The sequence below is a fragment of the Eleutherodactylus coqui genome, chromosome 1 (genome assembly GCF_035609145.1).
Source record: "Eleutherodactylus coqui strain aEleCoq1 chromosome 1, aEleCoq1.hap1, whole genome shotgun sequence".
Lineage (NCBI taxonomy): Eukaryota > Metazoa > Chordata > Amphibia > Anura > Eleutherodactylidae > Eleutherodactylus > Eleutherodactylus coqui.
This window is the reverse complement of record NC_089837.1, coordinates 530,694,860-530,710,209: the sequence shown is the minus strand read 5'-3', so window position 1 is coordinate 530,710,209 and position 15,350 is coordinate 530,694,860. Positions and strand designations below refer to the sequence as shown.

Here is a 15,350-nt window from a genome sequence, read left to right as displayed (position 1 = left end):
ACAAGCCTCCAGAAGCCATGAAGTAATCTGCCCTAAAAGAAAAAGAATCTCCTCAATCAGACGGGATCAGCAGTCATCCAAGTGTTTTACAAGTCACCAGAAATGTTTCTGTTATTGTCCGGCCTGAAATGATGGGAGTCCATCATGAAGTGGGCGGCCGGTCATCATCACCGGTTCTTACATTAATCAGTGGTTAGTACTGCTGTCCAATAGAGGTGCGGTAACAGAATCAAATCCCTATCAAGGTAAGATTCAACTCCAGCACAGCATGGCAGCAGTGCTAAGCCAACATGTGTCTTTTCTGTTCCAAGGAGAAAACCAGTAGTTTGACGATTTTTGCAAAAATCTGATCGGAATGATACAATCCACTTTAACAAAAATCAGACAGATTTTAATCGCCCGGTCGATTACGACGAGCAACTCTACTAATAATCTGTAGAGCAGTAAGATTATATCTATAACTCAGGAGTCAATGACTCCTACAATACAAGACAGGATTCTGTTAGCCTTAGAAGCAGCTGACTGGCATTGTGCTGTTAGTCTGTGATTTACATCTACACTGCAGGACTATACATTTATCCACATAGAATATCAATTACCAGAGGATGTCCGAACAGCCAGAAGGAGAACACAATCTATTATGTAACCAGAAGCCATTTGTAGCCGCTACCTACCACAGCCACCAATATCATCATATAGAGCGTACACGTCACTGCGGCCGAGAGGTTTACTATACAGCTTTATTACATCCACCTATAGAGGGTCTGCAGGAATCTCAGCTCCATGTACCTGATCATCCGGTGGGTCTTGGGAATATGGAGGACTGGGCCATCTCTCTGGTGGATTTCTCAGACTGCACCCATCTATAGGAAATATATACAGTGACTGAATACATTGTCTATATGTGATGATCAGATGATGGGGGAGTCTAGGTGACCCTCATACCTGATGTCTCCTCTATAATCAGGGAGGTCTCCTCTTACCCGGTGATGTGAGGGGCCGGTGGTCCTCCATCATGGCGTCCTTGTACAGATCCTTGTGTCCTTCTACATACTCCCACTCCTCCATGGAGAAATAGACAGTGACGTCCTGACACCTTATAGGAACCTGACAACACAATATACCATCATCACCCGGACCCTCCCTTAGCGTTATTGTATAATGTCCCACATTCCTGGCAGCACTCACCTCTCCGGTCAGCAGTTTGGTCATCCTGGTGGTAAGTTCTAGGAGCTTCTGCTCATGTATCAGTGAGTGAGGTGGAGGCTCAGTGATGGGGCTCGGGGTCCGGCTCCGTCCTCCTGACACAGGGGAGGCCACACACTCGCCAGACGACTTATTCACTACTGTGTAATCCTGTGTATGGAGAGACACTGATCACAACATGGAGTCTAAGAACCCTTCACCTTCCAATCATTACCTGCTGTAGTAATAGAGATAAGAGGGACTCATGTGAAACTCTCACCTCTCCGGTTATCAAGGAGATGATCTCCAGGGTGAGCTCTAATATCCTGGAAGCCTTGTGGCTTCTGTCCTTCTCCATCCTCGGAGGGTCATTGATGAGAAGGATCACCGTCTATAAAAGAACAAAATGAAGATGTTATGGCATATAAAGTGTTAAGTTTCAGAATGCAATAAGTGTATGCTTCTTATCTTGTATTGGGCTATTGGCCCTTAAATAGAAGGCTAAAACCTACGCTTTGTGGTGCCGGTAACTAGGATTGTAAGATAAGGAGTCAACAGAAAAGTTAAATAAAGTTGAAATAAGGAAGACACACAAAACTAGCAGAAATAGTGTATAATGTGATAACGATACCCTGACTACAGTGATTTCCATGTCTAGACGAATCTCAAGAGCTCTGAGAGTATTTGGTAGATGTCAATAAGCTTTGTAACCTATGTAACAGTAACTTTTGTATGATGACGCCTTCTTCCTTGGTGTATAAGAGTTGGCAATGTTCTTAATTAAACAGAATTCATTGAGTTCTCATTGGAGAAGTCTCTTGACATAACATGGAGTGATTTCATGCTATTATTAGATAATTGCTAGCAAAATCTTCTCATCACGGGCTTCCATATCTACCTATTTGGCACCTGGCAACGAGGTCATCAGATTGGTAGTGGTATGGTCCAATAATAAAGATATAATGGAGCACATACTGCACTGCGGCTGAGAGGTTTACTATAAAGCTTCATTCCATCCATCTATAGAGGGTCTTCAGAAATTTCAGCTCCATCTACCTGATGATCCAGTGGGTCTTGGGAATATGGAGGACTGGGACATCTCTCTGGTGGATTTCTCTGACTGCATCCATCTATAGGAAATATATACAGTGACTGAATACATTGTCTATATGTGATGATCAGATGATGGGGGGAGTCTAGGTGACCCTCATACCTGAGGTCTCCTCTATAATCAGGGAGGTCTCCTCTTACCTGGTGATGTGAGGGGCCGGTGGTCCTCCATCATGGCATCCTTGTACAGATCCTTGTGTCCTTCTACATACTCCCACTCCTCCATGGAGAAATAGACAGTGATGTCCTGACACCTTATAGGAACCTGATAACATAATATACCGTCATCACCTGGACCCTCCCTTGGCGCTATTGTATAATGTCTCACATTCCTGGCAGCGCTCACCTCTCCAGTCAGCAGCTCGGTCATCCTGGTAGTAAGTTCTAGGAGCTTCTGCTCATGTATCAGTGAGTGAGGTGGAGGCTCGGTGATGGGGCTCGGGGTCCGGTTCCACCCTCCTGACACACAGGGGGCCGCACACTCACCAGACGACTTCTTCACTACTGTGTAATCCTGTGTATGAAGAGACACTGATGACTACATGGAGTCTAAGAACCCTTCACCTTCCAGTCATCACCTGCTGTAGTAATAGAGATAAGAGGGACTCATGTGAAACTCACCTCTCCGGTTATCAAGGAGATGATCTCCAGGGTGAGCTCTAATATCCTGGAAGCCTTGTGGCTTCTCTCCATCATCCTCGGAGGGTCATTGATGAGAAGGACCATCGTGGTCTCAGGATGACTATAGCGGTAAGTCCTGTACCTGAGGAGCCTAAGGGAAGACAAGGAGGACTGAGTGCAGAATCACATCTGGAAGAACATCTTATAGGAAGCATGGGGGTTCACTAAGTGAGATTTATAGGACAACTCTGAGTCTAAATGGAGATGACTTATGTACCAGATATCATTAAAAAAAAAACTCATTGTCCAAACCAATTCCTCCCTTAAAAGTTGTCAGATGGAATGAAACATTCTCTGTATGATTGCAATGTTGATACATGTAACTGATTACAATAGCAGAGCAAAGGGATCATTTATTGTGGAAATCTGACCCCTTGTAGGGAGGCTCTAGTGCCCTGTTGTACCGCCTCTAGCTTGGCTACAAGATGTGATACGGGCAGGCATGGAGGCTCTAGTACCTTGTTGTACTGCCTCTAGCTTGGATACAAGATGTGATACAGGTGGGCATGGAGGCTCTAGTACCCTGTTGTACCACCTCTAGTTTGGCTACAAGATGTGATACGGGCAGGCATGGAGGCTCTAGTACCCTGTTGTACTGCCTCTAGCTTGGATACAAGATGTGATACAGGTGGGCATGGAGGCTCTAGTACCCTGTTGTACCGCCTCTAGCTTAGATACAAGATGTGATACGGGGCATGGAGGCTCTAGTACCCTGTTGTACCGCCTCTAGCTTGGATGCAAGATGTGATACAGCGGGCATGGAGGTTCTAGTACCCTGTTGTACTGCCTCTAGCTTGGCTACAAGATGTGATACGGGCAGGCATGGAGGCTCTAGTACCCTGTTGTACCACCTCTAGCTTGGATGCAAGATGTGATACAGCGGGCATGGAGGCTTTAGTACCCAGTTGTACCACCTCTAGCTTGGATACAAGATGTGATACGGGTGGGCATGGAGGCTCTAGTACCCTGTTGTACTGCCTCTAGCTTGGATACAAGATGTGATATGGGCAAACATGAAGGCTCTAGTACCCTGTTATACTGCCTCTAGCTTGGATACAAGATGTGATACGGGCAGGCATGGAGGCTTTAGTACCCAGTTGTACCACCTCTAGCTTGGATACAAGATGTGATATGGGTGAACATGAAGGCTCTAGTACCCTGTTGTACTGCCTCTAGCTTGGGTACAAGATGTGATACGGGTGGGCATGGAGGCTCTAGTACCCTGCTGTACCGCCTCTAGCTTGGATACAAGATGTGATACGGGCAGGCATGGAGGCTCTAGTACCCTGTTGTACTGCCTCTAGTTTGGCTACAAGATGTGATACAGGTGGGCATGGAGGCTCTAGTACCCTGTTGTACCGCCTCTAGCTTAGATACAAGATGTGATACAGGTGGGCATGGAGGCTCTAGTACCCTGTTGTACCGCCTCTAGCTTGGATGCAAGATGTGATACAGCGGGCATGGAGGTTCTAGTACCCTGTTGTACTGCCTCTAGCTTGGCTACAAGATGTGATACGGGCAGGCATGGAGGCTCTAGTACCCTGTTGTACCACCTCTAGCTTGGATGCAAGATGTGATACAGCGGGCATGGAGGCTTTAGTACCCAGGTGTACCACCTCTAGCTTGGATACAAGATGTGATACGGGTGGGCATGGAGGCTCTAGTACCCTGTTGTACTGCCTCTAGCTTGGATACAAGATGTGATATGGGCAAACATGAAGGCTCTAGTACCCTGTTATACTGCCTCTAGCTTGGATACAAGATGTGATACGGGCAGGCATGGAGGCTTTAGTACCCAGTTGTACCACCTCTAGCTTGGATACAAGATGTGATATGGGCGAACATGAAGGCTCTAGTACCCTGTTGTACTGCCTCTAGCTTGGATACAAGATGTGATACGGGTGGGCATGGAGGCTCTAGTACCCTGCTGTACCGCCTCTAGCTTGGATACAAGATGTGATACGGGCGGGCATGGAGGCTCTAGTACCCTGTTGTGCTGCCTCTAGCTTGGATACAAGATGTGATACTGGCAGGCATGGAGGCTCTAGTACCCTGTTGTACTGCTTCTTGCTTGGATACAAGATGCGATACGGGTGGACATGGAGGCTCTAGTACCCTGTTGTACCACCTCTAGCTTGGATACAAGATGTGATAGGGGTGGGCATGGACGCTCTAGTACCCTGTTGTACCACCTCTGGCTTGGATACAAGATGTGATACGGGTAGGCATGAATAAATTATCCAGCCTGGGTAATTTTCAAACCAAGGAAGATGAAGTCTCGCACGCGTTCTATGGCCTCATGGTCAATTTTGATTTGAATTTGGCCATTTTTTTTTGTAATTGTCATAATTTTAGTCTTCTTTAAATTCAGATAGAGGCCCATTATTTCACTTTCAGTTTTTATCTTACATATCAGACCTGCTTCTGTTTCTGCCAGCACTTGCTTAATGTAGATTGTTGATGTTTCTGCCACCTATTTCCAATTTGTCTAGGTCTATTTTACACATGATCACTTCCACAAATAGGTTAAACAAGCAGGTTAAGAGGATGCAGCCCTGTCGGAGGCCTCTGCTGATCCCAAACCAATCAGTGTCCCCATACTGTGTTCTCACAGGGGCTTCTTGATTGGTATAAAGTGATTTTCTCAGCTTGACTGGAGGTGCCAATACGCTAAGTCCTGGTAGGGCGGGAAATACTTTGTGTTGGTCGATGCAGTCAAAGGCTTTGATGTCGTGGATGAAGCATATATATTCTTTTGGTATTCTGCAGCTCTTCCCATGGTCCATCACAGGTTTACAATATGCTTGCGGGTGCTGCGTCCTCACCGGACTCCTGCCTGCGCATCAAGGAGCGCCGCTTCCACTACTGATCTCAGTCTGTCCTGTATAATGTTGATAAAAATCTTGCTTGCATGTGGAATGAGGGCTATTGTTTGGTAGTTGGAGCAATTCTGGGAGTCGTCTTTCTTTGGTAGAGGGATGAAGACAGATCTTTTCCAGTCCTGTGGCCATTGTGTGGATGCCCCTACTGCCTGGCACAGCGCTGTGATGGTCTTCACTGGTACTGGCTGCACTAGCTCTGCCAGTATGTTCTCTATGCCCGGTGCTTTATTTTTGGCTCGCTGTCTCATTGCCATAACCACTTCTGACTCCATAATGGAGGCTCCAAGTCCACAGGCTGCCCCTCATACAATGGTCCAGGTATGTGGCTGCAGGCATATAGTTCCTATGAGTATTCCCTCCACCTATCTTTCATACTCTGTTGGTCATTCAGTTCCTCCTATTTTTGCCTTTGATCGTGCTGTTGCGTACCATAAAAGGTTTTCGGCCATCTCGATCTGTGAGAATAGGCCTCACATATGGCCTTTCATGACTTCTGCTTCCAGTTGTTTGCAGTGCTCATTCCAGTCCATCTCCTTGTCTTTCCTTGCTGCTTGATGAAAATTGGCCTTCAGTTGCTGAACTTCGTCTTTATTGCCGGCCGCCTTTGCTGCTCTTCTTTTATTGGCTATTCTGAGGATTTGCTCGGCGTCGTTTTTCCTGCTTCTGATAGGTGAGATGCTTACTGACAGTTTCCATAACCGCAGACTGTATATTGTGCCGCAGTTCCTCTGGATGCGTCTCTGATGTGTCAAGCAGTTCGAATCGAAATTTTAGAGGTGTTGAATTTCCTCAATGCAGCTCCTTTCTTAATGCTACGGAATTTAATCTTGATCTTAGCTGCAAGGCGTTCATGATGATCCGTGCCGCAGTCGGCACCAGGAAAGGTTTTTATTGCAACAACTGAACTACGCCAACAATGAACACAGAGTGTAATCAATCTGACTTGGATGGAGGCCATTGGGGGATGTCCACGTGGGCAGTCGGCGTTTCGGTTACATGAACCATGTGTTTATCCTCAGCAGAATTGTACCAGGCGATCACCAGCTTCACAGCCATCGGATACCGTATCTGAATCAGTAGAGATCTCTTTCATAGTTTCCAAGGCAAGGTTTTTATAGGATCCTTCTCTAACCCGCCCCATTTATCTGGGCTTGGGACTGCCGTACAGGGATGACTCCTAAATGGCTGGGTAAAAGTAAAATATCTTTAAAAAAAAATAAAAAATTCTGCCGCCATAACTTTTTTATTTTTCCGTTGAGATTACTGTGTGAGGGCTTTTTTTTGCGGAACATCCTGAAGCTTCCACTGGTACTATTTTGTGATGCATACGCCTTTTTGATCACTTTTTATTCAATTTTTTCTTGGAGTTGAGGTGACCAAAGAAGCGCAATTCTGGCATTGTACTTTTCATTCTTTCTGACGACGTTCACCACGTGGATAAGCAATACGTTACTTGGATAGGTCAGATGTCCATGGATGAGGTGATACCACATGTGTTTAGAGGGTTTTGTTTTGATTTTTTGTTATTAACATGGGACAATGATGCGGGGGTTAAACTTTTAATACCATTTTTTTTCTAAGCCTGCGCTCACACAGCCCGCTTTTACCGCGATTAGTGCGATGTTTCATAGGCTGCGCTAATCGTGGTACAGCGCTCCCATTCATTTTTAATCCAGCTTCTCAGACCAGCGCTCGAATGTGTCCTTTCTAACACCGCGATTTTCAAGTACTGTGTGCTCCATTTTTAGTGCTTTTTCACCCCTCCACACCCTTCATAATAAAAATTGCTGTCAAATGTGTTAGAAAATGCAGCGCGAAATAGCGATAAGACACCGCGGCTTTGGGCGCAGCCTTTTGTGATTCATGTGTGAGAGTGGCCTTACGATACTGGGGAACACGATTTTTGTGACAGATATTAGGACTTTTCTGAGGCATTTTGGGGTCATAGATTCTGAAAATGACTTTAGTTTTTCTCCATCTGATCTGCTTATGAAGATCTGACATATGTCCATATAAACATACATACAGTTAGGGCCAGAAATATTTGGACAGTGACACAAGTTTTGTTATTTTAGCTGTTTACAAAAACATGTTCAGAAATACAATTATATATATAATATGGGCTGAAAGTGCACACTCCCAGCTGCAATATGAGAGTTTCCACATCCAAATCGGAGAAAGGGTTTAGGAATCATAGCTCTGTAATGCATAGCCTCCTCTTTTTCAAGGGACCAAAAGTAATTGGACAATGGACTCTAAGGGCTGCAATTAACTCAGAAGGCGTCTCCCTCGTTAACCTGTAATCAATTAAGTAGTTAAAAGGTCTGGGGTTGATTCCAGGTGTGTGGTTTTAGATTTGGAAGCTGTTGCTGTGACCAGACAACATGCGGTCAAAGGAACTCTCAATTGAGGTGAAGCAGAACATCCTGAGGCTGAAAAAAAAGAAAAAAATCCATCAGAGAGATAGCAGACATGCTTGGAGTAGCAAAATCAACAGTCGGGTACATTCTGAGAAAAAAGGAATTCACTGGTGAGCTTGGGAACTCAAAAAGGCCTGGGCGTCCACGGAAGACAACGGTGGTGGATGATCGCCGCATACTTTCTTTGGTGAAGAAGAACCCGTTCACAACATCAACTGAAGTCCAGAACACTCTCAGGGAAGTAGGTGTATCTGTCTCTAAGTCAACAGTAAAGAGAAGACTCCATGAAAGTAAATACAAAGGGTTCACATCTAGATGCAAACCATTCATCAATTCCAAAAATAGACAGGCCAGAGTTAAATTTGCCGAAAAACACCTCAAGAAGCCAGCCCAGTTCTGGAAAAGTATTCTATGGACAGATGAGACAAAGATCAACCTGTACCAGAATGATGGGAAGAAAAAAGTTTGGAGAGGAAAGGGAACGGCAGATGATCCAAGGCACACCACATCCTCTGTAAAACATGGTGGAGGCAACGTGATGGCATGGGCATGCATGGCTTTCAATGGCACTGGGTCACTTGTGTTTATTGATGACATAACAGCAGACAAGAGTAGCCGCATGAATTCTGAAGTGTACCGGGATATACTTTCAGCCCAGATTCAGCCAAATGCTGCAAAGTTGATCGGACGGCGCTTCACAGTACAGATGGACAATGACCCCAAGCATACAGCCAAAGCTACCCAGGAGTTCATGAGTGCAAAAAAGTGGAACATTCTGCAATGGCCAAGTCAATCACCAGATCTTAACCCAATTGAGCATGCATTTCACTTGCTCAAATCCAGACTTCAGACGGAAAGACCCACAAACAAGCAAGACCTGAAGGCTGCGGCTGTAAAGACCTGGCAAAGCATTAAGAAGGAGGAAACCCAGCGTTTGGTGATGTCCATGGGTTCCACACTTAAGGCAGTGATTGCCTCCAAAGGATTCGCAACAAAATATTGAAAAAAAAATATTTTGTTTGGGTTATGTTTATTTGTCCAATTACTTTTGAGCTCCTAAAATGTGGAGTGTTTGTAAAGAAATGTGTACAATTCCTACATTTTCTATCAGATATTTTTGTTCAACCCTTTAAATTAAACGTTACAATCTGCACTTGAATTCTGTTGTAGAAGCTTCATTTCAAATCCAATGCGGTGGCATGCAGAGCCCAACTCGCGAAAATTGTGTTACTGTCCAAATATTTCTGGCCCTAACTGTACATGCACACATATTGTGTTATACGTGAAATGACGGCCAATCAAGAGCTGAAGGTACAGAGATAAATCCCAAAAAGCCGAGAACACGAATAAAACAAGCGTTTCTTCACTGAGATGTCAATGAAACTACATTTCTATGATCTGCGATGAGATGCTCATGGACATTCACGCTGAATATTTCACCAGTAGTCCACCATCATATGCGTCTCCCATCATCCGCAGTCCCGTTCCTTCATGTTCACCAGTAGTCTACCATCATATGCGTCTCCCATCATCCGCGGTCCTGTTCCTTCACGGTCACCAGTAGTACCCCATCATATGAGTCTCCCATCGTCTGCGGTCCCGTTCCTTCATGGTCACCAGTAGTCCACCATCATATGAGTCTCCCATCGTCCGCAGTCCTGTTCCTTCACGGTCACCAGTAGTCCGCCATCATATGAGTCTCCCATCGTCTGCGGTCCTTTTCCTTCATGTTCACCAGTAGTCCGCCATCATATGAGTCTCCCATCGTCTGCGGTCCTGTTCCTTCACGGTCACCAGTAGTCCGCCATCATATGAGTCTCCCATCGTCTGCGGTCCTGTTCCTTAATGTTCACCAGTAGTCCGCCATCATATGAGTCTCCCATCGTCCGCAGTCCTGTTCCTTCACGGTCACCAGCAGTCCACCATCATATGCGTCTCACATCGTCCGCGGTCCTGTTCCTTCATGTTCACCAGTAGTCCGCCATCATATGAGTCTCCCATCATCTGCGGTCCTGTTCCTTCATGGTCACCAGTAGTCCCCCATCATATGAGTCTCCCATCGTCTGCGGTCCTGTTCCTTCATGGTCACCAGTAGTCCGCCATCATATGAGTCTCCCATCGTCTGCGGTCCTGTTCCTTCATGGTCACCAGTAGTCCGCCATCATATGCGTGTCCCATCATCCGCGATCCTGTTCCTTCATGTTCACCAGTAGTCCACCATCATATGAGTCTCCCATCGTCCGCGGTCCTGTTCCTTCACGGTCACCAGTAGTCCGCCATCATATGAGTCTCCCGTCGTCTGCGATCCTGTTCCTTCATGTTCACCAGTAGTCCGCCATCATATGAGTCTCCCATCGTCCGCAGTCCTGTTCCTTCACGGTCACCAGCAGTCCACCATCATATGAGTCTCCCATCGTCCGCAGTCCTGTTCCTTCACGGTCACCAGTAGTCCGCCATCATATGAGTCTCCCGTCGTCTGCGATCCTGTTCCTTCATGTTCACCAGTAGTCCGCCATCATATGAGTCTCCCATCGTCCGCAGTCCTGTTCCTTCACGGTCACCAGCAGTCCACCATCATATGAGTCTCCCATCGTCCGCAGTCCTGTTCCTTCACGGTCACCAGCAGTCCACCATCATATGTGTCTCACATCGTCCGTGGTCCTGTTCCTTCATGTTCACCAGTAGTCCGCCATCATATGAGTCTCCCATCATCTGCGGTCCTGTTCCTTCATGGTCACCAGTAGTCCACCATCATATGAGTCTCCCATCGTCTGCGGTCCTGTTCCTTCATGGTCACCAGTAGTCCGCCATCATACGAGTCTCCCATCATCTGCGGTCCTGTTCCTTCATGGTCACCAGTAGTCCACCATCATATGAGTCTCCCATCGTCTGCGGTCCTGTTCCTTCATGGTTACCAGTAGTCCGCCATCATATGCGTCTCACATCGTCTGCGGTCCTGTTCCTTCATGGTCACCAGTAGTCCGCCATCATATGCGTGTCCCATCATCCGCGGTCCTGTTCCTTCATGTTCACCAGTAGTCCACCATCATATGAGTCTCCCATCGTCCGCGGTCCTGTTCCTTCACGGTCACCAGTAGTCTGCCATCATATGAGTCTCCCATCATCGGTGGTCCTGTTCCTTCACGGTCACCAGCAGTCCACTATCATATGCGTCTCACATCGTCCGCGGTCCTGTTTCTTCATGTTCACCAGTAGTCCACCATCATATGAGTCTTCCATCGTCTGCGGTCCCGTTCCTTCATGGTCACCAGTAGTCCGCCATCATATGAGACTTCCATCGTCTGCGGTCCCGTTCCTTCATGGTGACCAGTAGTCCGCCATCATATGAGTCTCCAATCGTCTGCGGTCCTGTATCTTCATGGTCACCAGTAGTAAGCCATCACATGCGTCTCCCATCATCCGCGGTCCCGTTTCTTCATGGTCACCAGTAGTCCGCCATCATATGCGTCTCCCATCATCCGCGGTCCTGTTCCTTCATGTTCACCAGTAGTCCGCCATCATATGCGTCTCCCATCATCCGCGGTCCTGTTCCTTCATGGTCACCAGTAGTCCGCCATCATATGTGTCTCCCATCGTCTGCAGTCCTGTTCCTTCATGGTCACCACTAGTCCACCATCATATGAGTCTCCCATCATCCGCGGTCCTGTTCCTTCACGGTCACCAGTAGTCCGCCATCATATGTGTCTCCCATCATCCACGGTCCTGTTCCTTCACAGTCACCAGTAGTCCACCATCATATGAGTCTGCCCTCGTCCGCGGTCCTGTTCCTTCATGTTCACCAGTAGTCCACCATCATATGAGTCTCCCCTTGTCCGCGGTCCTGTTCCTTCACAGTCACCAGTAGTCCACCATCATATGAGTCTCCCATCGTCCGCGGTCCTATTCCTTCATGGTCACCAGTAGGCCGCCATCATATAAGTCTCCCCTCGTCCGCGGTCCTGTTCCTTCATGTCCACCAGTAGTCCACCATCATAAAAGTCTTCCCTCGTCCGCGGTCCTGTTCCTTCACGGTCACCAGTAGTCCACCATCATATGAGTCTCCCATCGTCCGCGTTCCTATTCCTTCATGGTCACCAGTAGGCCGCCATCATATAAGTCTCCCCTCGTCCGCGGTCCTGTTCCTTCATGTCCACCAGTAGTCCACCATCATATGAGTCTTCCCTCGTCCGCGGTCCTGTTCCTTCACGGTCACCAGTAGTCCACCATCATATGAGTCTCCCATCGTCCGCGTTCCTATTCCTTCATGGTCACCAGTAGGCCGCCATCATATGAGTCTCCCATCGTCCGCGGTCCTATTCCTTCATGGTCACCAGTAGTCCGCCATCATGAGTCTCCCATCATCTGTGGTCCTGTTCCTTCACGGTCACCAGTAGTCCACCATCATTTGCATCTCCCATCGTCTGCGGTCCTGTTCCTTCATGGTCACCAGTAGTCCGCCATCATTTGCTTCTCCCATCTTCCACAGTCCGATTCTTCTACGGTCCTTATTTGCTGGTGAGATCATTCCCCAGATTCATCACTTACATTTCCAATCTGCAGTCCATCCAGAATGACTGCCGCTCCTGCGATCTGATGCTCATGTTATACCTGAGTGTTCAGGGACAGCAGTGAGCAGATTCTCTACAAGTTCTCCGGAGTTAGCAGCTTTTTAGTTCCCAATGAAATCCTTTACAACCCTACAAACGAACGACCGCGCCTCAAAGTTGTCCACTGAATCCTGGGCACGCCGGTCTTTCATGAGTTCCCGGATTTGTGGTCCATCGAAGTGACCTGCTTTTAGCTTCTCCATGCTCATTGCAGGACATTGTCTACATTTGTAGCCGAAACCCCTTCCATTCCTCTACAATGTCTTCACACATTGTTTCAGCAGCCCAAGTGTGCCGCGCCGCCGCGGTGGCGATATGTGCCATATGTACTGATGGTAAGTGAATGCTGGCAGGAGAATAAAGTAAATAGAACCAATACATGTGACATCCGGAACATCTCACAAACTACGGCTCCGAGGACAACATGGATGGGATTTACAAAATCAGCCGCACAAAAATACCCAGAATACGCTCTAAAATCCCAGGAACCACGAAAAACATTTTTTTACGTTAGTTTGAGCGCTCATACAATATAATGTAATACCAGAGTATTGCATTATATCATGTTCTGACAGGCAGTCTATTAAGCCATGCCACAGGCACACCTTCTTAGGCACACTGGCATGGCAGAACATCCCAGGCTGGCATGGCAACCAACACAGCACTTCATGATCTCAACGCGGGCGGTCATTTGGGACATTTTAAATGCTGCTGTTAGAACTGACATTGGCATTTAAAGAGGTGATAGTCCTGATTAGCGATCACATTGATCGCAGCTGTTGCAGGCAGGTGTCAGCCAGCACCCACATTCTATGACATGGAATCGACTTCCAATCCCACCCTATGCAAACCCCGGACCTCCAGGACGTAACCGCACGTTGTGTCCTCGGGTGGTTGAAGAGATTCTCTCTTTTTCCCTATTGATGAGCTGTCCTTAGGTCATCAACAGGTGATGGACGGGGGTCCGCTACTCAGGACCCCCACCAATTGGCCGCTTCCCTATACACAGTGCAGGAAGCAGCGGGCGCTGACCGGGTTGGTACTGCAGCTGCAGCCTCTATTGAAGTCAACAGCTACAATAACCGGCTCGGGCAGCGGTGTCCCGGTCAGGGCTTCCTGCGTCGTCCATAGTGACAGCCGCACCGGGATCAGCGGGGGTCTTGGTGACGGACCCCTGCAGATATCTATTGGTGACTTGTCCTGAGGATGGGTCATCAATAGAAAAAAAAGTGACAAAACCCCTTTAAGGTCAGCTGGGGTCTCACCGCTGAGAACCCCAGCGGTCCTGAGAACGGGGGTCCTACTGTGGAGATTGAACAGTGGCAGCTGCGCCTGTGCCGCTCCACTCAACGAGACTGGCAGACATCGCCAAAGCACAACACTCGTAGCCTCTGGCAGCCCTGTTAAGGTGAACGGAGCAGCGACTCACATGTGCGGCCATTGGTCCACTCAATGTGACATCACTGCGGGTGCGAGAAGAGGCGGACATGACACCCCACTCTCAGGATCAGTGGGGGTCTGAGCGGTGAGACCCCACGATCGTACAGCTATCCCTTATCCAGGGGAGAACTCTAGAAACAAGCCCTTCATCTACCGCGATCTAGGGGGTCAATGAGGATGCCATAACCTACGCAGAGCGCGGCGGACGGCCATACACAATACAGGCCACGGACGCAGCCGCAGTGATCACTAGTACACGGAAAGCGTGCGCAACCGCAGCGGCTACACATCACCAGCATCCCCGGAGGGCCGTCCACACCATGCAGTATCTGCACACGTGTCACACGCAGGACAAGTACCACCATATCTGCACACGTGTCACACGCAGGGCAAGTACCGCCATATCTGGACATGTGTCACCTGCAGGACAAGTACCGCCATATCTGCACACGTGTCACACACAGGACGATTGCCGCCATATCTGCACACGTGTCACACGCAGGACGAGTACGCCATATCTACACACGTGTCACACGCAGGACGAGTGCCGCCATGTCTGCCTACGTGTCACAAGCAGGACGAGTGCCGCCATGTGTCTGCACCCGTGTCACACGCAGGACGAGTGCCGCCATGTCTGCACCCGTGTCACACGCAGGACGAGTGCCGCCTTGTCTGCACCCGTGTCACACGCAGGACGAGTGCCGCCATGTCTGCCCACGTGTCACACGCAGGACGAGTGCCGCCATGTCTGCCCACGTGTCACACGCAGGACGAGTGCCGCCATGTCTGCCCACGTGTCACACGCAGGACGAGTGCCGCCATGTCTGCACCCGTGTCACACGCAGGACGAGTGCCGCCATGTCTGCCCACGTGTCACACGCAGGACGAGTGCCGCCATGTCTGCCCACGTGTCACACGCAGGACGAGTGCCGCCATGTCTGCACCCGTGTCACACGCAGGACGAGTGCCGCCATGTCTGCCCACGTGTCACACGCAGGACGAGTGCCGCCATGTCTGCCCACGTG

At 48.4% G+C, this 15,350-nt stretch overlaps 1 protein-coding gene across 1 annotated transcript in view; it reads right to left on the bottom strand.

The window, feature by feature from the left end:
• The window catches only part of LOC136590885 (zinc finger protein 157-like), a 261,800-nt gene that overhangs the window by 243,676 nt on the left and 2,774 nt on the right, over positions 1 to 15,350 (bottom strand). Inside the window, exons 2-8 of the mRNA XM_066588414.1 lie at positions 2,917 to 3,067; positions 2,642 to 2,809; positions 2,437 to 2,560; positions 2,242 to 2,315; positions 1,466 to 1,576; positions 1,189 to 1,356; positions 984 to 1,107 (exon numbers count right to left, since the gene is read on the bottom strand). Of these exons, the coding sequence (XP_066444511.1) occupies positions 984 to 1,107; positions 1,189 to 1,356; positions 1,466 to 1,576; positions 2,242 to 2,315; positions 2,437 to 2,560; positions 2,642 to 2,809; positions 2,917 to 3,021 (874 nt within the window). The 5' untranslated portion in view covers positions 3,022 to 3,067. The remainder of the gene's footprint in view (positions 1 to 983; positions 1,108 to 1,188; positions 1,357 to 1,465; positions 1,577 to 2,241; positions 2,316 to 2,436; positions 2,561 to 2,641; positions 2,810 to 2,916; positions 3,068 to 15,350) is intronic.